The 25470-nt window shown below is 38.4% G+C and overlaps 1 protein-coding gene across 1 annotated transcript; it reads left to right on the top strand.

Moving 5' to 3' along the window:
- Positions 1 to 4176: 4176 nt before the first annotated feature.
- Positions 4177 to 16228, top strand: KBTBD8 (kelch repeat and BTB domain containing 8). Its single transcript, XM_029244234.1, has 4 exons — positions 4177 to 4234; positions 4900 to 5110; positions 9190 to 10304; positions 12991 to 16228. Exons 1-4 carry the CDS (start codon positions 4219 to 4221, stop codon positions 13452 to 13454), a joined length of 1806 nt encoding a protein of 601 aa, XP_029100067.1. The 5' UTR covers positions 4177 to 4218; the 3' UTR covers positions 13455 to 16228.
- The last annotated feature ends 9242 nt before the right edge of the window (positions 16229 to 25470 follow it).

Consider the following 25470-nt stretch of genomic DNA (forward strand, 5'->3'; position numbering starts at 1 on the left):
ACTCTTCTCTCTTCTGAAGTCCTCAACATTAGCTTTTTTAAATACTCATTTTCTGCTAACTAGGGCTGCCCTCAACCCTCGATTTTTAATTGATTATTATGTGAATGTGTTTTATCTCCATGGATGAATCATACGAGCCATAAGATCCTTGAAGTTAGGAAAAAAAAAAAAAATATATATATATATATATAGAGAGAGAGAGAGAGAGAGAATATACCACCTTATATCATTTGTATCTACCTATCTATCTATCCATCCATCCATCCATATATACACCTTAGTCTATTCAAGCTGCTATAACAGAATACCATAGACTGAGTGGCTTATAAACAACAGAAATTCATTTCTTACAATTCTGGAGGCTGGAAAATCAAAGCTCAAGGCACTGGCAGATTTGGTTTCCAGTGAGGACTTGCTTCCTGGTTCACAGATGTCTGTTTTTTCACTGTGTCCTCACATGGTGAAATTCTCTGGGGTCTCTTTTATAAGGGCATTAATCCCATTCATGAGGGCTTCACCCTCATAATCTAATCACCTTCCAAAGGTCCCACCTCCAAATACCATCACAATGAGGAACAGGTTTCCACATCAATTTTGCAGGAACACGTTCAGTCTCTATCTGAATTGCTAACTCTATCTATCTCTATCATCTATATGTATTTTTTTGGTATCAGGAACATTGCTTTATACAGTGCCTGTCCAGAATGTAGATTCAGGGTGGAGTATGGAGGTAATAAATATTTTTGGGGAATTGAATATCCCCGCTGCAAATTTTACAGTCTCTTTTTTTTCACATATATGCTAAATTTCAAATACTTAAAAGACAAATTAATGTGTTTTAACATCCTCCAGTATGATTAGATTCGGTGATTCACAAAATGCAATCTTCTAGTTATTACCATGTTGAATCCTCACATCACCTTAGAGGGAATGAAAATTAAAATACAACCAAGGCCAGTAATGTTTAATCAGTAAACCTGAATGTTAGTATCTATTTAGAGTTTTGTATTCCAAAGAAACTAAATCATATACAATATATAAGGTTCTAGAAATTACCCCCTAAAATCCTTTTTCAATATGTAGTATTATATCAAATTTATATTCAAATAATCATTTCTGTTGCTGTACAGCAGGCATTAATCCAGCCAACACAAAAGTCTTTAGCAAGGAAAAATGTCATATTTTGCTGTAGCCGGAGCCTGAAAAGAATAAATATACCATAAGGATGTCATTTGCTAAAGTGTTAAGAGTCACCGGTATTTTCTCTTTACTTTCATTTTATGTAGCTCTGGTCAATTTCACAGCCTGAAGCCATACTGAACAGGGAAATTGGAAAACTGCAGAATAGATTTGCAGAAGTGAATTCCTATTTTCTTTTACACTTCCTTCATCAGAGTTGCTATCATTCTTGTGTTGTGTGGTATTATTATCAGCAGGACCCTGGGCTCAGCTGATAATTGCTAAAGTGGTTCTCTTAAAGTGAAGGCAGAAAAAAACCAAGGCAACTGTGCATTTTTCTCATTTTCCAAATTTGCTGCTTTCATACCCTTCATCTTTTTAGAAGACTTTTCTACTCTCAAACAACCATGGTTATAGCAATCTTCTTTGCCTTTGCTTCCTAGGTAAGAAACATTAAAATAATAAAGCTCTAAATGTCTACTTTGAACTAAATATGGGTCCTTCAACTATTCTGGTTTGCTTTTTCAATTTTCATCCTTACTAAAATTTACTTTAAACTGTAACTATTTGAGAAGAGTGCTTCAGAGGACAATATAGTACTTAATACATAAAGAAGAAAACTGGTTTACTCTTGCTGCTGCCTTTCTAGATTAGCAGTGAGTTCTTACTAAATTTCAAATTAGAACTATTTGAAAACAAGCTGTAGTCTTTGGCTGTTTAGTATCAATCCTGAAATAAAATCTCCTTTGTAGTCTTATAAATCATTGAGAATGAATATTGTGGGACCATTGGCTCAATTTTTACATCTTCTCACTTATTCTGTATTTTTAAAAAGCATATTTGTAATGATGACGGAATCTTTACCATGTAATGTCATTTGCCTAGTAGAATGGAGTCTATTTACAGTGTCATATAAATGGCACCCTTGTAATTATAAATCTTCATTTCTCCCGTTTATATTTAAATTGGCTTTTGTTCTTTGTATTCCACCCACCTCCAAATTCAGAAATTCTGGGGGATCAAAGAATCAGAAAACTTAAAAAAAAACAAACTAAACAAGATTGCCAAGTCTATTTGTTAATTAGGTGAGAATTAAATGAAAAAGAAAATTGGCCAAATTTCTTAAGTCTTAGACAGGTGGCTACCAAAAACAAAACACAAACAATAAAACCCCTATTTTAACAGGTTTGAAAAGGTTGCCAGGTAAAATATAGAACACCCAATTAAACTTGGTTCAAATAACAAGTGATATTTTACTCTTAAGTATGTCCCTAGTATTGTGTGTCCTGTGTTTTTATTTGCTAAGATCTGGCAACCATAAGGATTGATGCCATTTTTTTTTCTTAATACCATGAATATTGTGAGTGAAACTCCCAATATTTCCATAAGGTAGAAAGCAACAGTGTCTGGGTCATAAAAAATGGAAATTTAAAGTTCTGAGTAACAAAAGTTAAATCAATTTCATCCATGCAGAACTGTGCAGATAGCGTTTTCATAACATGAATTTATAAGTCCATACCAATGTCCACATATCCCAGCCCCGAGGAAACACCAATTCTTGTTAACTTGTACAGAATTATAATACTTTTGAGATCTAAATTATTCAGCAGACCTAGCGGACAGAATTGGATTGTTTTTCACCATTCTCTCTGTTTCACAATCACAAATCCCAAGATCCCTCATCAGGAAATTCAGTTGTTTGATCTTTTCAGGGTTAGAAAAGCTATGCTCATTGGCTAACTATATCTCTACTAAAAATTCCTTCCTATTCACTGATAAGACTTCCTTACATTTCAAACATTTAGAAATAGCATTTCCAATGTTAGCTCATTTGTGTCTTACATTTATTTTTAAAATATTAAGTATCTATAATGCGCCAGTCACCCTGTTACATGCTGCAAACACGAGACAAGAAAATCAAAACACGTCAACAGTAAAATTTCTTCTTTCTTTCAAAAGGCTTGCAGCCTATGAGGCAGATAGAATAGGAATTATTATTCACACACTACAGGTGAAGGAGCTAAGTGTCCAAGAGTTAAAGGGTCTTATCTAAGGGTCTTATCCACATTAAGAAGTAAAGAGCTAGGGATTCAATAATTGTCCCTGGCTCCAGACTCAGGGCACTTTCCAGTATTTCGTCAAAGGAAATCCCAGTCTACATAGTATCTTAACCACTCCATTTACCAGGAGCAAAAAGGAAAGCGTCTGAATCCCTTTATAATGTTCTTGTACTCTTAAAAGTGGAACAGGTGTTCCCTGGGTGCTCGAGAAAAGCAAGGCATTGAGTGGGAGTTAACGATCCTGGCCAGCCATTGTAACCAGACCAAGTTTATCTGTGGCAACCGGAGCACTCGGCCAAGGCGATGCTATTTCAGTTGGGTGTCACAGGTGATTCATCAGAGATGGCTTGCTTTTCGGCCTCCTGATATTTTTCTTCGGGGTGGGGTGTCAGATTTCCTTCGCATTTTTGGACAACAGCCTTCTTGTCCATTTCCAAATTTTTCTGGTTTCACAGCCCTCACGCGGACCCCCGCTTTCATACCGGAAGCTAGTCATTGGCAGGAGATTTAGGAAACGAAGAACAAGGTGGAAAAAAAAAAAAAAGATCCGGGGGCCTGGAGAGAGGCCTAAAATGGGGAAATTTGCACTTCAAGAGCTTCCCCTACCCCAGCCTCTCAGAATGACAGCTCTCCTCAGCCAGAAGACTACCTCTCCCGGCAGGCACTGCGCGCCCCACAGACACAGGCTGGCGGGCTCCCTGCGCTCCGCCTCCGCCCGGACCAGCCAATAGGAATCCCCAGCTTGGGCCTCCGCCCTACCCGGACCACGCGGGAGCGGGGTCAATAAAACTACATTTCCCGACTCACCTGTGCGCTCCTCGTGACCAATCGGTGCCCGGAGTTCGGAGCTTGGGGGCGGAGCCGGATGCATAGGCCACCCCATTGGCTAGGGGCGGCTTAGAAGAGCCGGAACCCGGGAGAGAGAGAAGCGAAATGACATTTCCTCTTTAAATAGCTGGAGCCCGGGCCCCGTCGAGAAATGGCCGCGTCGGCAGGTGGGTCGTGTGGTGGCTTGGGAGGTGTGGAGGGGAGGTGGGCCGGGGACGAGGCTCAGGCTGCGAGCTGAGGCGGTGGCGATGAGGAGCCGGAGCGAAGGATGGAGAGGTGGACAGGGATGAGGGGAGGGAGGATGAATGGCGCGGAGGGAGGTGGGCGGTCCGGCCGGACAGGGATGGGGAGGCCGGGTACCGGCCGCCGTTCCGACCTGTTCGCCAGGCGGTTGAGGGGGCACTGGCGGCCGCCATCCATCGAGCTTCCCTCGTGAGGCTCCTGCCCTTCGCTCTCAGCTGGGACGTTCTGGCTGTCGGCGGAGTCGCCGCAGACACCTCGCCTGTTCTGCCCGCACGGTCCCTCTGCGAGCACGGGGCTTCGGGCTCGCCGGGCTCCCAGAGGAGCAGGCTGGTGTGTGAACTTGCATCGCAGCTCGCTCTTTCCCAGATCCTACCTCGCGGTCCCACTGGGGGTGTCTGTGTACATATATGCATTTCTGTAGCGGGGAAAAAACAAGCCAAGCGAAGAAACAAACAACTCCCCGCCCCATCCCACACACACCAAGGAAAAAAAAAAAAAAAAAAACCCAAACCAAAAAACAAAAAATAAAACCCGCGACGCCGAAACTGGCTCCGAACTTCTTGTGGTTGTACGATTTTTCTCCTCCTAGATTTAAGTAAGTCTTCCCCAACACCGAATGGGATTCCATCTTCAGACACAGCCAACGATGCCATGGACCCCTTCCATGCTTGCAGTATTCTAAAGCAACTCAAAACAATGTACGATGAAGGACAGCTGACAGACATTGTAGTGGAAGTGGATCACGGGAAAACATTTTCCTGTCATAGAAACGTTCTTGCTGCAATCAGCCCTTACTTCAGGTATGACGATGGTGGAAACCTCTATTGATATCCTCACCAAGTTCCCTTTCTCCCTCAGTATTGCCCACTTGACTTTTAGACTGAGATGCAAGAATGAGATGAAACCAGTGCATTTGTTTCCTGAGAATAAATAACATGCCCTATTTTATTAAGCGCACCCCGCCCCTTTTTTTATTTGACAAATTCTTCTAGAATTCAGGTGGTTGGTTTTTAAGTTAGTGAACATGTTTTTGTTTGTATGTTTCAGAAAAATCTAAAATTGCACTGCCCAATATGGCAGCCACTAGCCGCATGTGGCTATTTAAACTTCACTTACCTAAAATTAAATAAAATTAAAAATTCACTTCCTCACGTACACTAACCACATTTAAGGTGCTCAGGAGCCACCTGTAGGTAGTGGCGGCCACACTGTACAGCCCAGATACAGAACCTTTCCATTACTGAAAGTTTGATTGGACAGTGCTAATCTGAAATTTGTTCCAAAAATTTATCCAGGATTTCTTTCGTGCACATTAACTCTTTTAGAGTTTAAAACAAATTACCCACTTAATGGATTGTTTTAATGCCCAGGGGATAAGAGCAGTGAAATGAAAATGAATGAAATACAGTTTCTATGTGTCTTAGGCCCCAGACTAGTGATTATTTCTTAAGATTTCCGGAAGTTTTTTTTTTTTTTTCTTTTCCGGAAGTTTTTTTTTTCTTTTTCGGTACGCGGGCCTCTCACTGCTGTGGCCTCTCCCGCCGCGGAGCACAGGCTCCGGACACGCAGGCCCAGCGGCTATGGTTCACGGACCCAGCCGCTCCGCAGCACGCAGGATCCTCCTGGACCGGGGCACAAACCCATGTCCCCTGCATTGGCAGGTGGACTCTCAACCACTGTGCCACCAGGGAAGCCCCGGAAGTATTTTTAAGCTAAGTTTTCATTTTCATTTATATTCATCTTTATACATCATAAAACTTTGTAAAGTAAAATTTCAAAACTTGGGTCTAAAAAATAATTTCATACTCTAAGATCAGTGATAAAGGCAATTTCCTGTTTGAGTTTAACTTCTCCTTTTGCTTAAGTGCTCACTTTAAGCCTTTCTGTATTCAGAAATGGTGCATGAAATGATTGTGAAATAATTTTCTCAACCTTTATAGGGCATATAGCAGTGTAGTGTTCCAGACACTGGTTTCTGGTTCCTCTTTCTCAGAATACTGTGTTAAATATAGTCACTTCAGTTTGCTGTTTGTGATGTAACCATTTAGACTTACGTAGGGTAGGTCATTAGACTATTAAGTATTAACCATAATGAGGCAGTGAGCTGGAAAGAAAAGAGAAGAAACAGGTATACACAGAAGGTATGAAGTTGGGCCTCTAATGGAAACTGCTGGTGAGATTTATTTATCTAGGCTATCCATTAGATATGGTTAGGTCATTTATGTGTTTAAATATTTGTCACAATTACTGCTTATCAAGCTCTGGGCAAGGCTCACTCTACATACATTACTTTATGTAATCTTTACAATCCTGTCTCTACATAGTTGTTATTCCCATTTTACGTGTGAAAAAACTGAGGCTCAAGGAGGTTAAGTGACCTGCCTAAATCATGTATCTAACTAGTAAGTGGCAGAGGCTGGGTTTGATTCCAGAGCCAGGCTTCTTAGTCACTGTATGACTTTTAAGGAACAAGGGTGGGTTCTCTTTAAAGTTTAATATACAGAAGTGTTCATTGTATATTAGATTTGAATAGTAAAAAGAAATAAAGTGAAGATGTCTATATCTCACTGTAGTTCTATATTCTGGCTTATATCATTTAACGATCATACTTACTTAAAATTAAGTTTTGAAGACCTGACAAATCACTTGGAAAGAAGTATGCTACAGTAGATTCTCTTAATTTCCAAGCAGTTAAGGAAATGCTTGAAAAACTTTCTAAGCGTAAGGTATGTGAATTCAAATGAAGATATTTGGCTAGAAGACTTAAGGATTAGGTTCTTCTCTCTTGCTAGAGCTGTTTGTACAGAACTTTCTTTTTTTTTTTTTTTTTTCGGTACACGGGCCTCTCACTGTTGTGGCCTCTCCCGTTGCGGAGCACAGGCTCCAGACGCGCAGGCTCAGCGGCCATGGCTCACGGGCCCAGCCGCTCCGCGGCATGTGGGATCTTCCCAAACCGGGGCATGAACCCGTGTCCCCTGCATCGGCAGGCGGACTCTCAACCACTGCGCCGCCAGGGAAGCCCCAGAACTTTCTTGGTACCATTGTTGCTCCTTATGTGAGTTGTAGAAAGTCATACTTAATAGTTTCTAAGTCTTGCATCACTGGTGGAAGAATAGAATAGCTTGAAATCTGGCCTGGCTGTTTCCTGCTCCCAGTGACTTGTCAGAAGTAAAATTCGTATGATTAATAGAAAATTTTTGCTGCTCAGGGTTTTGTGTGGGGAAGTACTCCCACTTCATATCGAGTTTACATAAAGAACCTATTAGAACAGAGGAGAACTTGAGTGTCACGCTGCTCCTGTGTGTGAGACCAGCTTATTCAAGTCAGTAGTAGCTCCCATGATAAAGGGCTATGTGGTAATGTTCTCCTTTGGGAGTTAATCTTTGCCTGATGAAGGGCTTTATTTTTCTTTTTAATTGGGAGCTGTATAACTGAGTTTTTCAGCACCTGAATTGAAAACAAGCTCATACAATGGTACATCTAGTTTCTAGTCATTTAAGAAAAAAAAGTCTGCATGATATTACACTTAAAATTTACATAGTAGAAGTAAAAATAGGACTCAAAGGACGGTTAGCCCAGGCAACAAGCTGGGTCCAGGTACCCTTGTATACCTCCAATATTCCATATTGCATTTTTGAATTAATTTCATGTTTCTGATGAAAACTTTAAAAGTGACTGGAAATCTTCCCATTCAAGGATCACACTTAAAAATAAAATAGGAGGGGTCTGGATCTGAATAATGGAGTTTATCAGCAGTGTTAGGTCGGTGTCTTCAACAGACATCTATTAAGCATCCTAGGGCACACAGTCCTTTTCTCAAGAGGATTTTAAAAGACCTTTTGATTTTATTTTTTTATTTAATTTTAAGAACAGCCTAGAAAGAAACCTTAAAGGAGGGAAAAGAAAGGCAAATGATGTTTATAAACGACTAGGACTTTAAATAAAGAGCCAGGCTTTTGGCTACTTAATGTTTTGGCCAAGAAAGTACCATAAATACACAGATAATTTAAAAGAAAAAAAAGAAAAGAAAAAAGCTTGGTCTCAAAGACAAAAGTTTGGAATTTTGAAAACCATTATCTTCTCCAAAGAATTAGTTAATTCTTAAACTCTCTTTAGAAGTAGGTATTATATTAACCCTACTGTAATCTTTATTTATATACAAATATATATAGGTAAAAATATGGTAACTTTGAGTCAAGCAAAAGTTTTCAAAATATCCAAGGATAAGTGAATTGATGTTCTCTATATTCTCTATAATCATTAAGGAAGCATTCAAAGGATAATTATTTTAAAAGTACATAGAAGTAGATAGAGTAGATAGAAAATATGAACTTCTGAAGAACATCTTGTTTTTCTAAGTTGAAATTTTTAAAGATATGTTTTGAGCACAGGTTGCCTTGTAAATTTCCACTGGGTCATGAGACGTTTTATTAGACAGTCTCTATATGCTAATGTGTCACATTGACACTCTATGGGTATTCTTAAACTTTCTGACTGACCTGGTGATTGAAGATCTCAAGTCCCTAAGGCATCTTGACCAGAAGCCTCGATTGGGCTCCAAGGGAAATAAGATGTCCTGGAATATTCCATGCCACCTTCTGGTGTGCTTTAATTAGGTATACTCTCCTTTTCTCAGAGTTGGCACAAAGTGGACTGACTGGTCCTGAGAATAGGGTTTTTTAAGATTAGCCAGACCAAATTCTTCTGCTAGATGATCAACTTTTATCCGCTTTCCTGATATTTAGGATATCGGGAAACACATTAGGAAATATTTTACAGTTTCAAAATGTTGTCTTTGTGGTAACTTTATGTTTTTAAAAATTTGCCACAATAATTTTTATTTATAGCACACATAAATTCACCACTCTTTCCTTCCTAGATCCATGTTCACTAGCGGCCTTACAGAAAGCACTCAAAAAGAAATTCGAATCGTCGGTGTTGAAGCTGAGTCGATGGATTTAGTGTTGAACTATGCCTATACCTCCAGAGTTGTTCTGACAGAGGCCAATGTTCAAGCCTTGTTCACTGCAGCTAGCATCTTCCAGATTCCCTCCATCCAGGACCAATGTGCTAAGTACATGATCAGTCATTTGGACCCACAGAATTCTATTGGAGTCTTCATCTTTGCTGATCATTATGGTCATCAGGAACTCGGAGATCGATCTAAAGAATACATTCGTAAAAAGTTCCTGTGTGTCACCAAAGAACAAGAGTTTCTTCAGTTGACGAAAGACCAACTGATAAGTATCCTAGACAGTGACGACTTAAACGTAGACCGGGAAGAGCATGTTTATGAGAGCATTGTAAGGTGGTTTGAACATGAGCAGAATGAAAGAGAAGTGCACCTTCCAGAAATTTTTGCCAAATGCATACGTTTTCCTCTGATGGAAGACACCTTTATAGAGAAAATTCCACCTCAGTTTGCACAGGCTATAGCCAAAAGCTCTGTGGAAAAGGGACCATCCAGTACCAATGGCTGCACACAGAGACTTGGAATGACTGCATCGGAAATGATCATATGTTTTGATGCTGCCCACAAACACTCAGGAAAGAAGCAAACAGTGCCTTGTCTAGATATATTCACAGGAAGAGTGTTCAAACTATGCAAACCACCAAATGATCTAAGAGAAGTTGGGATTCTCGTATCACCAGATAATGATATTTACATAGCAGGAGGGTACAGGCCAAGCAGTAGTGAGGTCTCCATCGACCACAAGGCAGAAAATGATTTCTGGATGTATGACCATTCCACTAATAGGTGGCTATCCAAACCGTCCTTGCTTCGAGCCAGAATAGGCTGCAAACTGGTGTATTGCTGTGGTAAGATGTATGCAATCGGAGGGCGAGTTTATGAAGGTGATGGGAGAAACTCACTAAAATCTGTGGAGTGCTACGACAGCAGAGAGAATTGCTGGACGACCGTTTGTGCCATGCCTGTTGCTATGGAGTTTCATAATGCTGTGGAGTACAAAGAGAAGATCTATGTTTTACAGGGTAGGTGCCTAAGTGATTTAGTTCTTCATGAAAGGGTAACAGGTCAAATTGTGGTTCACCCACTCATAGTAAAACATAAGTTGTTTCTGTTCATTGAGGAATGCCTCTGGCTTTCTTATCATAAACTATTTGTTGGACCAGTCTGTTCTTTAAAGGACCAGTAAAGAAAATAAACTTTTCAATCAGAAAAGGCAGGTTCCTAAAATGATCCTGTGTTTTATGTTCTTACTGTGTTTTGACATCATGCGGAATAAGTATTTTTGAAAATATTTTTTCATAAATAATAGTTCAGGATTTGGGAAAAACTCTTTCAGAGCCATTTTTAAGACTTCAAACAAGAAAGCAAGTTTGATACATGACATTTTTGCTCTTCAGTAATATATAATCAAGAAATGTAGCAACTACTTTTCTTATGGAACTTACTGGATTAGTTTAAAAGAGAAAAAAGAACAAAGCATCAACTGCAGTTGTACTATTCAGTTGCCAGAGAATTTTGTATAAGCCTTACGATCGCAAAGGTTATGAAACTTAACTACAAAGAGTTTTCAATTACAGTCTTCAAGATTTTAATTTCACTGCAGTTGATGCTGTCATCCATAACGTTGTTTTCAGTTTTTTTCACTGAAAAACTTTGAGATGTCTCCTTTTTCTTACTGTTAACATTATGAGAGGGACGATAATATACTTAGCTTAGAAATTTTTGTTTAAACGATTGAAGACTATTACCCTGGCAAAGATGATCTAGTAGAAGTAGAAAGAGGAACTTAGTAAGAGCAAGTAAGATATTTGATTCAAGGTTCTGATTTGTGCTAATGTTTTCCTTGTGTTTGAATTCTTATCTTAGTTGCTTGAATGCTGAATGCAGTGTTGACAGTGCCAACATCCTTATTCTTCTTTTGTGTTTCTTAACTGCTTATATATAAATGTTTTCCTTACACTGACTACTCAAAAAAACAAGGAAAAGGGGGCAACTTCTGTGTAGACACACGTGATTTTTTAGGTCGTTTCCCATTCTTTTTTTTTTTTTTTTTAAATATTCTTTGTTCTAATCCTTTATCCAGCTTAAAATTTCCTAGAAATGCCTAAACCCATATGTTTAAACTTCAATGTAAAGTTAATTCTCCAGAGGGAGTAGTACTCTCTAGTGCCTTATTTTAGTTGACTAGAAGCATGGACATGATTTAGGTTTGTTGGTCTTGCCAAAAAATGGAGTACCTGAATGGATGTAAAATCTATCAAGTGTGGTTGAATAGGTTATATCATCCAATATGATGAAGCTCTCTCTTTATATATTTTGGTTTTACTGGCTAACCAGTTAGTTGATAGAGATAGAATTAATTAGATGACTCCCAAAGGGAATGTAAAGGTTGTGTATTAATGTAAATACTAAGGCAAAGTAACAATGAATTAATAGAATTTTAGGGCTGGAATGAACATTGTTTAATCTGAGATCATATTTTATAAAAGAGAAATCTGAGGCACTAAGGGTTTTCTTAATTGCCCACCACTGGTTTTAATTTATTAAGAAGACTTTAGATTTTAAAAATCAACTTTTAAAATGTATTATCTTTCCTTTTTATAAGAAATTTTTAGAGAGGTAGTACATGGTAGAAAGTGTTAATTCCTGTCTTTATTAAGAATCCTGTTATATGTTAGTCAATAAGCATACATAATATGCAGGCAAAAGCTAGGACTTTAACAAGCTTTTTGTGAAAAATTGAAAGTACAGCATCACTTTTATTAAGTAGGCAGTTATATTTGTTGATAGGAGTTAACCTAGTTCAGAACAGTTTTCAAGGGGAAGCTCAATCTACAAGTAGGTACTTATAATCTAAACAAAGCCTCTTTATATAAATAAACTTGACATGAATAGTCAGAAGCTTATGCTCTACTGTCAGTGGCTACTGGAGTATCATTTAATCTGTTCATAAAGGATTCAGATTTTCATATTAAGGATTTTATACAAATGTCATAATTACCAAGCTCTTGTAAATCTTCACTAGTTTAATTCTTTTAGACATTTTTTGTATTGCAGTCTGACTCAGCACACCCTTTCATTGTCAAAATAGAATTGAAACTGACTCATAGTCAATTCCCATAAATAGTGTGCTGTTTTCTATCATCTTAAGGTCATGTTTTCTCCTCTTGAGTATTTGTCTTTGCATTGCACCAACACTAAAGTGAACACATTAGTGGCCCATAGACACAAATCTGAACAATTCTATGTACCATCTTCTAATTAAATAATTAGCACTTAAATTTATAGTGGCTTACTCATGATTGAAGCTATATACATATTTTCATCTTACTGGTTAACCATTAGTAATAATGTTTTTTTTTTAGAGCTGGCTTCAAATAAATTTTCTGAAATACCCAACTGGAGAGAGTAAATGAAACCAAGCTCTTAACTGTTATACTTCCATCGAGCCAAACTAATGCCTCATACTTCCCCATTTTGAACACCCCAATTCACGTTCACTCTAATACTATGTTATGTTGTGCATGGAATGAAGATGTTTTAAGCTACCATAATATTTAATGTATCTATGGAGATTATAAAAGAAATGTTTTAGAAAGTAGAATATTTGGAAAATTATACCTTTGGGTCTTCAACATACAACCAAAAAGAGACATGTAAATGTACATATTATTGTTTTTTCTTCCCCCCCCCTTTTTCTTTCTTTAGGAGAATTTTTCCTCTTCTATGAGCCTCAGAAAGACTACTGGGGTTTCTTAACCCCCATGACTGTGCCTAGAATCCAGGGCTTAGCAGCTGTGTACAAGAACTCTATCTACTACATAGCCGGAACCTGTGGGAGTCATCAGCGCATGTTTACTGTAGAAGCCTATGATATCGAGCTCAATAAATGGACTCGTAAGAAGGACTTTCCTTGTGATGAGTCCATAAACCCATACCTTAAACTGGTACTTTTCCAGAACAAACTCCATTTATTTGTTCGAGCTACTCAAGTGACCGTTGAAGAACATGTCTTCAGAACCAGCAGAAAAAATTCTCTTTACCAATATGATGACATCACTGACCAATGGATGAAAGTGTATGAGACCCCAGATCGGCTCTGGGACCTTGGCCGGCATTTTGAATGTGCTGTTGCTAAACTCTATCCTCAGTGTCTTCAGAAAGTACTTTAATGAATGGCAGGCCTTAGTGAGCTCACTGGCACCTTGTGCTTGAGGAAACTTGGTCTTTCAATGATACAAGAAGTGCTGTCAGTATTTAAGAAAGCTGAGAGAGTTTATACATGGAGATGGGTGCTCTTAAAGATGAGTGTAGGGAGGGATTTCTTTTCATCCTTGTGATGTTTTCATTTCAGTAAGCAAAAGGTAACAAAGTGCAATTATCAGCATTTTTTTTTTCTGGTATAAACGTAATCACATCATTCTGGAATTTTGTGATGAATAGTCACTGAGATACCAGATGAATCGACAACTATGCACTCTTAGAAGAGTGGTTAGGGTATTATGGGTTAGAGACATCCAAAATAGTTTGATGTGACTTTTTATTTTAAATACGGGTAAAAATCTGAGGCAATATCACTAGGACTTTAGCTGTGACCTCTCTACCACAGAGACGCACTAACTGAGATCCTCATTCTGAATATATGTATATTTGTGTACTGTTTTCAAGTGTACTGGATTTAAATGTGTTCTGTTATTAGAGTAGATTGAAGGAAAACCAGATCAGTCTCAGAAAGAGCTTTTAGTTTGATTGTTTTATATTTCCCATGTTGCTTTAAGTTAAGCTAAAGTTTTAAAGTAGCAGTTTTCTGTTGACAATTTTTTCAAGTGCTAACACTGTCTCATTTTTTTAAATCCTGAAAAGGGCTCAAAATCACAGGTGGCTGGTGCTAGTATAAGTTAATTCATGTGTATAGTTAGGTAGATTTAAATTGTCTGAGCCTATGCTTACCTTTCAAACTGGTATGTTAGTTTCATGGCCATAGTCCTTTACCTGTTGAACTCTTGTGATTTCACAGGGTTCTCTACTAGCATGATGGCAAGGTATGGCCAGTTATTGGTCTAACTGGATTCAACCTTAGAATAGTGAAAAGAATATTATACTCATTTTGCACTAACATGGGCCATTTTGTCGCCTAACCCCCTTTCCTATCCTCTACCTGTCCATTCAGTATCAGTACAATGAAAGGTAACTTATTTCTCTTCTGCACAGAGCGTAATGTGAAGTTTTACTCCTATTTTTAAAATTCTGTTTTCCAGAAACATAAAACTCCTGCAGTAGTCTCATTTAATGGCTTTTATGTTACCTATAACAAATAAAACCTCATTTTTTTTAATTTTTGCACTTAACAGTTATGAATAATTTTGCATTGAAAACCTTGTTCTAGCTGAAGGTGATTGAGGAGGAAAAGAGTGAGTGAATAGAACCATAGCATTATAGGTACTAAACAGTTTTTCATATTTAACTGATGAATTTCTAACAGTTAGCTAGAAATATTAACAGAGGACAAATCAACTCATGTGTTATACATAAGGCAGTTATTTGGATCAGTAACTTATTTTTTACTCTGCCTGGAATAATTAATAAAGGATATAAGTATAGCCCAGAGTCTGTCCTTAACTGGAACATTTTGATTCTGTTAAAACAAACTGGCATGGTTTGTATTAAAAACTCTTGCACAAATGGTAATGTGATACTGTGAAACAAATTTAAAACATTGCCTCTTTGCATCACATACCTCGTTTTTCAGAAACTTTCCAAACTGCTTGTCATAGCCCTCTACAAGTAGGGAACGTTTCCTGAAGCCGAATTTAAAGTGGACAGCATTTAGAGAATTCACATTTTAAAATCTAGTCTTGGGAAGCTGGATACGTGCTGTCTTCTTGCTGGCCTTGGTAGTGTGTCTATAATCTCCTTATCGACTTTGTCAACTAATCACCTATGTTTTTTCTCCCCATTTTTTCTTTGTCTTCCTGCTGGTTTGGGGCTATTTCTGTGAGCATTTTGAAGCATCTTTACTGTGCTGCATTGCAAAGGGAGGAAAAAAACAAAGCTAAGTTTTACAAGAGATGTTCATGTAATTTATTTTTGAAAGCTTTGTTGCATATCTAAGACTTCCTGCCGCTTTTTGACAATCTCCTGTATTTATTTAGAAGAACGTGTTACTTGAAACCATGACATTAGAATATTGAGTTAATTTACAATGTGCCCGAGTCGATTTATTCTCTTGATCTGCGCAACAGTTGATCCTTTTGCTATACTGAGGGTGTGGTCTAAGTATAGTGTGTCAAAGCCAAGGTTTAGAATTTGCTACGGAAGTAGAATATATATTGAATTTTGTATGGAGAACTATTTGTTTAAATTATACAGCTGGGATATTTTGCCACTTTTCAAATGATTTCAGAAGAGGTCCTAGAAAACTAAGATTAGTAATATGCGTGGGTCTTTGTTTAGATATTTAAGGTACACTTGCATAGTATGATGAGACTATAAGTAAAAGGCCCAGTGGGTACTACAGAATTAAAATATGGGGTGACAGATGCCAGTCCCACTTGACCTTTGTTTTTGCATATGAAGAAAGTATGTAGCACTTTCCTATATAGTTTTTACACACTGAAAACTGGACGTGGTATAACTATGTTATAGGAAAGTAGAAATTGTATTCTTTATTTTCCATCTTTGTTTTCTGTTATCCTACGAAGTTGATGCTTAAGCATCAAGCTGGTTTCATTGGTGCATGAGCAAAAGTGGACGTGACCTGCAAGGAATCAGATTCCCTACGTGAGGCAGTTTAAAATGGCATTAAATGTTCAGTGCTCAGGTATGTAGTCAGTACTGTAGTCCTTTGGGGGCAAACGTGTAGATATTTTTAAACATTTTGCCATAATTGCACAAGTTTTTGCATTTTTATCTGATGGCATTGTTTCTTATAATAAAACCTTTTCTGACTGAAAACTTCCATTGTCGTAAATTGACCTCCGACTAGTGAGTTTTGCAGAATTAAAACTGGGTGAAAATCATGAAATACCTTATATCAGGAATAGAAGGAGAAGATTTTATTCTATCAAATGCCTGGTCTGCGGTACAAAATGAACTAGTTAAGGTCACCTTATATAATGCTCTTGAAATTCTAAAGCAAGCTCACTCATATCGGTAGCTCCTTTGTTAAGTTGGTTCTGCCCACAAGTCTTCGTATCCCACTCCTCTCTCTCACAATTCATGTCTAATCCATCAGAAAATCCTGTTGCCTCTTCCTTCAGAATACACCTAGACTCTGACCACATACCACTTGCACTGCTATCACCCTAGTCTAAACTAGCCTACTCTGTCTGCCTTAATGCTGTGCCACTGAAGTGGTCTCCTTTCAGTCACCTTTGACCCCTTGGAATCTATTCTGTCCTCCACACAGTAGCCAGAGTGATCCTATTAAAACGTAAGTCAGGTTACATTCTTCTGCTCAGATCCCTCCAGGAAACGGCTTCCCGTTTCCTTTCATATGAGAGCCCTACCCCTTCCTTCCACCATCAATCTAAATCACACTGCTCGGACCGCACTTCCATTCCACCCGCTCACTCCATTCCAGCCACACTGACTGTTGTTCCTCAGACACACCAAGCCCCTCCAACATCAGGGCCTTTGCTCTTGCCGTGTCTTTTGCCAAGGAAGCCCTGACCACTCATTTATTTTATTTAAGTTTCTATTTTTTAAAACTCCAGAGAGGCCTTCCCTGACCACCTCATGTAAGATAGAATGCCTTCCAACTCCACCCCCACCAGTACCACCCATCTTTTCCTGATTTATTTTTCATCTATCTCCCCCCATTGAAATGTAAGTTCCATGAAGGCAAGGGATTTATTTTATTTCTTGTTCCCCTCAGCTCAGTGCCTCGGACATCCTAGGCATTCAATGTTTGTAAAAACTGAATTTTCATTTAAGTCTTAGAGCACCCCGAGAAGTGGTAGAACCAGTGCTATTGCCTCTATTTTATTAGATGAGAAACACAAAGACCAAGTGAATCGCTGAAGGTCATCTAACTAATGACGGGCTCACCCGGGATTAGAACCAAGCTTTCCACTTTGACCTCAACCTAGTTTCTATGTGCTACATTAGTTCTAAACAAAACTGATACAAAGGCAGATGCTCTGTATTTTGTGTTTAATGGTTGCCTTTTCTGAGTCCCACCTTTTTCCCAACACTATTATTTATAATAGCTACTATAATTTGTAACTGATTGATTCTCAACAAGGGAGTAGATGAGGTAGGAAAATACCTTCAGTTATTCATCCTGCATCCCCATCATTGTATCATTATGCTAATATACGACTGTTCCGAGTTCTGTCACTCAAACAAGTTGAAGAAAAAAAAGGCTTGAGAAATACTGATTTAGAGTACTGTTATTTTGGTTCTGTGAAGTTAAAATGACTTGCCATCCTAAAATCTTGGCTGTTTTTTATTGAAAAATTATTTGCAAAAACAGAAATTAAAAATAAGTGGTCTGGGATCTCTAACTCATCAGAAGAATGCTGTAAATGACACCTGCTAGGTTTTTGAAGTGAAATTTGGAATTTTATATAATGGATTTGAGTAAGGAAAAAAGTATTTTCCCTCATTTAATGTGTCGAGGGTACACTAAAGGTTCTTGATTTGGACCTTTGGTAGACAGAACTTAAATGGCTCTCAATAGTAAAAACGAAGAGGTAGCGTGCATGTGTCCATCATTCTCATTCTCCACACTTCATTTTGACGACCTATATCTCTTTGGTAGAAGATCCCAGAACCTAGAAAGTTGGGCATCTGGTTCATGGGTCTGATGATTTTTCCTTCCTTTTTTGGTAAGCTGCTTTAGCCTGGTTTACTTGTGTGGGTTCATAAGGAAGCTATTCTACACGTTTGAACAGAGGAATCAATATGGCTGCCATCCCAGAGAAAGGAAAAAGTGAAGACATTCCAGTCATCAAGTATATATTTGGAGATTTAAATTGCTAAGCCACAAGGCAAAATTTTAATTTATGAAAGTATATTTTATGCATGCTGAGGGAGACACAGTTCAGTATGACTTAGGTAACCACAGACACAATATTCTACTTTTCAATCATGTATTTTAAATCGCTAAAATGATAGAAAATATGTAATGGGCTTCCTACTAGCTACCACCTCTATTATTTAAACTCACTTGCTCAAGAATCCTGCAGTTAGGTTTTTTGAATTTCATTGAGATGCCAATCCACTGACCCCATGACTTTTTCCACTATCCATCAGCCCCTACTGGGGACTTTTCTGAAATTACCCATCTTAAATTCCACGATCCATTCAAAATAATGTCATTTTACATTTCTTCAGTTCCCTCTCTTTACTACTGCCACACTTGCCTGAAAACACCCCAACCCTGAAAATCCCAGCTATGAGCCACCTCTGTGTCTGGCCCTGAGTGGAGGAACACTGCTGGAGAAATTCCATGGTCAAGCTGACTCTCTTTGACATGATGTGCCTCCCATGGGTTCTCAACATAATGGAGCAGTTTTTACCTTTTCTCAAACTGCCACATATATCTTTTATCCCTCTTGGTTCTTAGTTCTCTACTTTTCTTCATGATGTATCAAGAAGATAGCAGCCATTGCACAGGTGCTCCCTTTTCCTCCCACCATCTACCTGAATCTTCTCTGCTCTTCCTCTTAAAATATGTGGAAGAAGTGTGCTGTTTCTACCTGTGGTTGCTTTGTGCTCCAGGTCCTTTACCATTCCCTCTCCCAAGTCATCCAACATTCCCTCTCAGATCATTCTAATAAAACAAAAAATGTAATTTTCTCCCACTTACCAAAACAGAGCAAAACCAAACCAAACAATAACAAATTGTCCTTTGGTCCAGCATCTCCCTCCACTTAGTGCCCCTTCTCTTGGCCTCCATGAAAGCCAAACTTTTGTAATCGGTTGTTTCTACAAGCTGTTTCTATTTCCCAGCTTTCATTCACTCTTCAACCACTCCAGTCACTACATTCTCCTCATAACCAAAACTGCTGTTGTCAAGGTCTCCAACAACACTAAGCTCTAAATTCATTCTTCACATTTCTGTCCTTATCTTCGTTGACGTCACAGACGTGTTTGGCACAGTTGGCCACTATATCTTTTCTGAAGCCCTTTCCTCACTGGGCTCCTGGGATACCATGCTCCGAAAATTCTCTTGTTACTGGCCTCTCCTTACTAACCTGCCTTTACTGGCTCCTTCTCTCCCTGGGTCCTCTTCTGTCATCTCTTCTCATTTGACCTCACCTATTTCTTTGGCATTGAATTACTGATGGCATTGACCTCACCTATTTCTTTGGCATTTGCATACTGCTGACTTTCAATTTTATATTTTCAAACCATCTCTCTACTCTTGGTTCCAGGCTCCCATCCGACTGCCTACTAGATAGCTCCTGTTGAGTTGGTGGTGACATCTCAAACTTAAAATCTTTAAATCCTCCTTTTCCATCATCCCCTGAAAGCTCCACCTGCAAAATGCAATTTTCTCTCCTTTTCCACTATCCCACCTATGCTGAAGCCAAGCTTCTACTGCCTGGACTGCTATAGCAGCAGCATAACTGTTCTGCCTATTTCAACTTGTGTCCACATTCTCAGTAATCCATTCCCAGTACAACAGCCAGAGTGATCTTACAACAAATGGTATTGTGTTATTGCCAGGGGTAGAATGCAGCAATTGCTTATCATCTGGTTGCTTACCTCTCCAACCTTATCCAGTGCCACTTTCCCTGTTGCTACCTATTCTTTAGATACACTGGCTATATCTAAAGACCTTGTGGGTGTTCCTCCCATACACACTTGGCACTCCTTGCTTCCATGTGTATTGACCTTTATGGCTTCCAGTTGCCATACAGGTATTCCAGTTACAGGTAGTTACCCCTGAGGAGCAGCTTACAGCCAGTTCCTCATGGGAGCTGGTTGATAAAGACCCCAACTTCTTCCCACCGGTGGGATAAGCAAGGCATATTCTACACTGTCTCCTAGAGTTCCCCTAAGTGGATGAGCCCTAGTTGCCCATTATATCTGCTTGATAACCACATCTTCCCTAATTCACTTTCCTACTCTCCAACCAATGCTTCTTGGGACCACCTTCCCTCCCCCTAATGAACTACTTGCATGCAAATCCTTGTTCTTGTACTCAAATCCTTGCTCATAACTGGTTTCTGCAAAAACTCAACCTAAGACACTGGCCATTTTTTCAATTCCTCAAGGCTCCTATATGATGAGATTTGCTCATGCTGTTTCCTATACCTGGAAACATGGCCTCTCCTTCACCTCTGCTCTTTGCATGACCACTTCCTTCTTATCTTTCAGGTCTCAAAGAGATCTTCCTAACTAAATCCTATTGCAGTATTTAAACTTTTGTTTAAACAATCCTAGCTAAAGTAAATGCCCCTGTCATGCTAGATCTTACTACCCAAAGTGGTTTTTTCCCCCACAACTTTTGGTGTCTCCCCACTAAACAGAAAGCTCTATGAAGGCAGAGCCCAGGCCTATTTGCCATCCAATGTTTGCCCGTACCTGGAAAAGTGTCTCACATATAATTTTTTTAAATAAACTTTTTATTTCAAAATAATTTGTTTCCAGAAAAATTGAGAGGATAGAACAGAGAGTTCTCATATATCCCACACCTAGTTTCCCTTATTATTAACAAGCCAATATAGATTCATTATTATTAACTAAATTCTATACTTTACTAAGAAATCCTTAGGTTTTACATAATGTCCTATTTATGCCCCAGGATCTTATGCAGGATACATAACAACTAGTTGTCACGTCTCCTCAGGCTCCTTTTGGCTGTGACAGTTTCTCAAGCTTTCTTGTTTTGGATGATTTTGACAGTTTTCAGGGGTAATCGTCAGACATTTTTTAGAAAATCCCTCAACTGGGATTTGTCTGATGTTTTTCTCATGATTAGACTGGGGTTATGTGTTTGAGGAAGGAAGACCACAGAGCTAAAGTACCATCCACATCATCATGTCAAGGGTATATACTCTCAATATGACTTGTCTCCGTTGATGTTAGCCTCGATCACCTGGCTGAGACAGTGTTTGTTAGGTTACTTCTCTGTAATTTCCCCCTCTTTCCTTTGAAAGGAAGTCACTGTGTGCAGCTCCCACTTAAGGAGTGCAGAATTATGCGCCACCACCTTGAAGGCAGTTACCTACATATGTTATTTGGGATGCTAATGCAAAGATTTTTCTCTTCTCCCTTATTTATTGATTCAATCATTTATTTATATCAGTGTGGAATCATTTTATACTTTGGGTTATTGTTTACATTTCTTTTTATACTTGGGTTGTGATCTACTACTACTTTACTTTGTGGCTCAAATCGTTCCAGCTTTGGCCACCGGGAGCTCTTTCAGTTGGCTCCTGTGCCCCTTGGACGTACTCCCATTAGTGTGAGTGTTCTCATTTTTTTTTTTTTTTTAATATTTTATGAGCTGTTCCTATTTTCCCGCCCTATAAGATGCTCCAGGCTTAATTCATATGTTTCCTTCCCCAGGCCTGGGATCAGCCATTTCTCCAAGGATCTCTAGTTCTTTTCACTGGAGATCTGGGCACTTGGTGTGCTCATTGTTACTGGGAAGTCTTTGTTTCTAGACCCTCTCACCTGACTGAAAAAGGAAGTATGTGTGTGTCCTCTAACTGCTTTATATGCACACATCGAAAACATTCCTATATGTAACTACATCAGTATGAGGCTAAATTTTAGTTCATACTGATGCCTCCTACTCTAATCTATTGCTACATGGAAACTCCTAGCCTTCTCTCCCCCCTGACAGTGAGAAGCCTAGCTCCAAGCATCTGCCATCCATTTACTAAATTGTTCAATTCTAGTGTGTGCATACAGTGGTGTGAGAATTGTTAACCCACACTCCCGTACAACTTTATTAATGAGAGCACAGTGCTTATTTACAGTTCTTTGGCCTTTACTCTTACAGATTCCACTCATTTCTAGAGTTATTTAGGTCAGCGCCTTTCCCTCCCACCCACTTCAGTGAGCTTGTTTCATACATTTTATTTTATCTTATTTTACATTTTATTATTTATTTTTGGCCACGCCACACAGCTTGTGGGATCTTACTTCCCCGACCAGGGATTGAACCCGGGCCACTGCAGTGAAAGCACCAAGTCCTAACCACTGGACAGCCAGGGAATTCCCCTGCTTTTCTTTTCTTTTTTTTTTCAATACATTTTAAATAATTTATGTGATGCTACACTTTTTCTTCTTCAGCCTATGATATGGTGGATTACACTGACTGATTTCTAAATGTTAAACCAGGCTTACATAACTAGAATAAAACCCACTTCGTCATGACATATAATTCTTTTTATACATTGTTGGATTTGATTTCCTAATATTTTGTTCAGGATTTTTATGTCTATGTTAATAAGAAATATTGGTCAATTGTTTTCCTTTCTCATAATGTCTTTATCTGGGTTTGGTGTTAGGGTTAACGCTGGAATCGCAAAAAGAAGAAATTTTCCCTCTGATTCTATTTTCTGGAACAGATAGTGGAAAATTGGTATAATTCCTCCCTTAAATGTGTAGTAGAATTTACAGTTGAAACGATATGAACCTGATGCTTTACCTTTTGAGAGTTTTTTTTTTTAATTAATTCAGCTTCTTAAATAGATATTAGGTTACTCAGGTTATATATAGCTCCTTGAGTGAATTTTGTTTATGTCTTTCAAGAAATTGGTCCATTTCGTCTACATTATCAAATTTGTGGGCATACAGTTGTTCAGAGTATTCCTTTATTCTTCTTCTAATGTCCATGGAATCAGTAGTGATTGACCCTCTTTCATTTCTGATGTTGGTAATTTGTGTCTTTTCTTTTTTTCCTTTTTCTTTTTTTTTTTTGCGGTACGTGGGCCTCTCACTGTTGTGGCCTCTCCCGTTGCGGAGCACAGGCTCCGGACGCGCAGGCTCAGCGGCCATGGCTCACGGGCCCAGCCGCTCCACGGCATGTGGGATCTCCCGGACCGGGACACGAACCCGTGTCCCCTGCCATCGGCAGGCAGACTCTCAACCACTACGCCACCAGGGAAGCCCTCCTTTTTTTCTTGATTTACCCATCTAGAGGCTTATCAGTTTTATTGGTCTTGTCAAAGAACCAGATTCTGGTTGACCAGTTTTCTCTATTGTTCTCTGGTTTTAATTTCACTGATTTCTGTTCTAATATATATTATTTTCTTCTGTTTGCTTTAAGCTTTAATTGCTCTTTCTCTAATTACTTAAGGTGGAGGCTTATGTTACTAATTTTAAATCCTTCTTCTTTTTCTAATACATGCACTTAACCCTATTAATTTCCCTCTAAACACTACTTTTATAACATTTCATGTATTTTGATATGTTGCTGCATTTTCACTTTGTTTAGTACAAAGTATCTTTATCATGTCTTCTTGGAGAAGTAACCCTTTCATAATTATGTAATCCCTGATAATCTTCCTTGTTCTAGAGACTTCCTGTCTGAAATTAATTCAGCCACTCCAGTTTTCTTTTAACTAGTGTTACCGTGATATATCTTTCTCCATCCCTTTTCTTTTAACTATCTGAATCTTTAAACCCAAATGGATTTATTGTAGATGACTTATACTTGGGACTTGTTTTGATATCCACTGTGAGAACCTCTGGCTATTCATTGGTATATTTAGACCATTCACGTTTAATGTGACTATCGATATAGTTGGATTAATATCTACCATATTTGTTACTGTTTTTTTCTCTTTGTTATCCTTATTCTTGCTTCTTTTTTTCATCTATTTTCCTGCCTTCTCTGGTTTTGAGTAATTTACAGATTCTATTTTATCTACTCTTTTAGCACATCAATTATACATCTTTAACATTTTTTCCAGTTGTTGCCTAGATTTACAATATACATTTTAAAGCTAAGTTTACCTTTAAATAACACTGTACTGCTTCATGTAGAGTTCAGGTACCTTACAACAAAGTTCCCGATTCTTCCCTTCCAGTCCTTGTAACAATGCCATTCATTTCACTGAACCTTATGCTATAACCACTCAATACATTGGTACTATTTTGACTTCAAACAGTTATTCTTTTAGATCAATTAATATAAGAAAAGTAAAATATTTTATTTTACCTTCATTTATTCCTTCTCTGACATTGTTCATCTCTTTACATAGATCTGAATTTCTGACCTATATCGTTTTACCAGTTTCTGAAGAACTTCTAACATGGCTTGCAGGGCAGACCTGTAGGTGATGAATTCCTTCAGATTTTGTTTGTCTGAAAAAATTTCTCCTTCATTTTTAAGGATAATTTTACTGGACCTAGAATTCTAGGTTGCTGTTTTTTTGTTTGTTTGTTTCAACCTTTAAATATTTCATTCCACTCTCTTCCTGTTTGCATAGCTTCCAAAGAGAAGTATAATGTAATTCTTATTTTTGTTCCTTTATAAGTAGGGTGTTTTTCTCATCTCATCTAAAAGAAAGATTTTCTCTTTCTCTTTGGTTTTCTTCAGTTTGTATATGATATCTTTACGTGATGGTTTTTGTTATTTATCTTGCTTGGTGTCCTCTGAGCTTCCTAGCTCTGTAAGTTGCTGTTTCTCATTAATTTAGAGAAATTCTCAGTCATTGTTAAATATTTCTTCTGCTCCTTTCTCTCTTTCTTCTCCTTCTGGTATTCCAATTATGTGCGTGTCACACCTTTTGTAATTGTCCCACAGTTCTTGGGTATTCTGTTCCATTGCTTTCAGTCTTTTTTCTCTCTTCAGGTCAGTTTACAAAGTTTCTACTGACATACCTTCAAGTTCACTGATTGCTTTATCAGCCATATCCAGTCTACTAATGAGTCCATCAATGGCATTTTCCATTTCTTTTACAGTGTTTTTGACTTCTAATATTTACTTTTGATTCTTTCTTAGCATTTCCATCTCTCTGCTTACATTACCCATCTGTTCTTGCCTGTTGTCTGCCCTTTACATTAGGACCCATACATGTTAATCAGAGTTATTTTAAATTCCCACATGGACAATTCCAAAATCTCTCACATGTCTGAGTCTTGTTCTGATGCTTGATTTTTCTCGTCAGATTGTGTTTTTCTTGCCTTATTTTAGCATGTCATAATTATTGTTGAAAGCCAGACATGATGCATCAGGTAATAGGAACTGAGGTAAACAGACCTTTAATGTGAGGA

Source organism: Monodon monoceros, unplaced genomic scaffold, assembly GCF_005190385.1.
Source record: "Monodon monoceros isolate NGI ecotype Baffin Bay Population unplaced genomic scaffold, NGI_Narwhal_1 Super_Scaffold_3, whole genome shotgun sequence".
In the NCBI taxonomy this organism is placed as follows: domain Eukaryota; kingdom Metazoa; phylum Chordata; class Mammalia; order Artiodactyla; family Monodontidae; genus Monodon; species Monodon monoceros.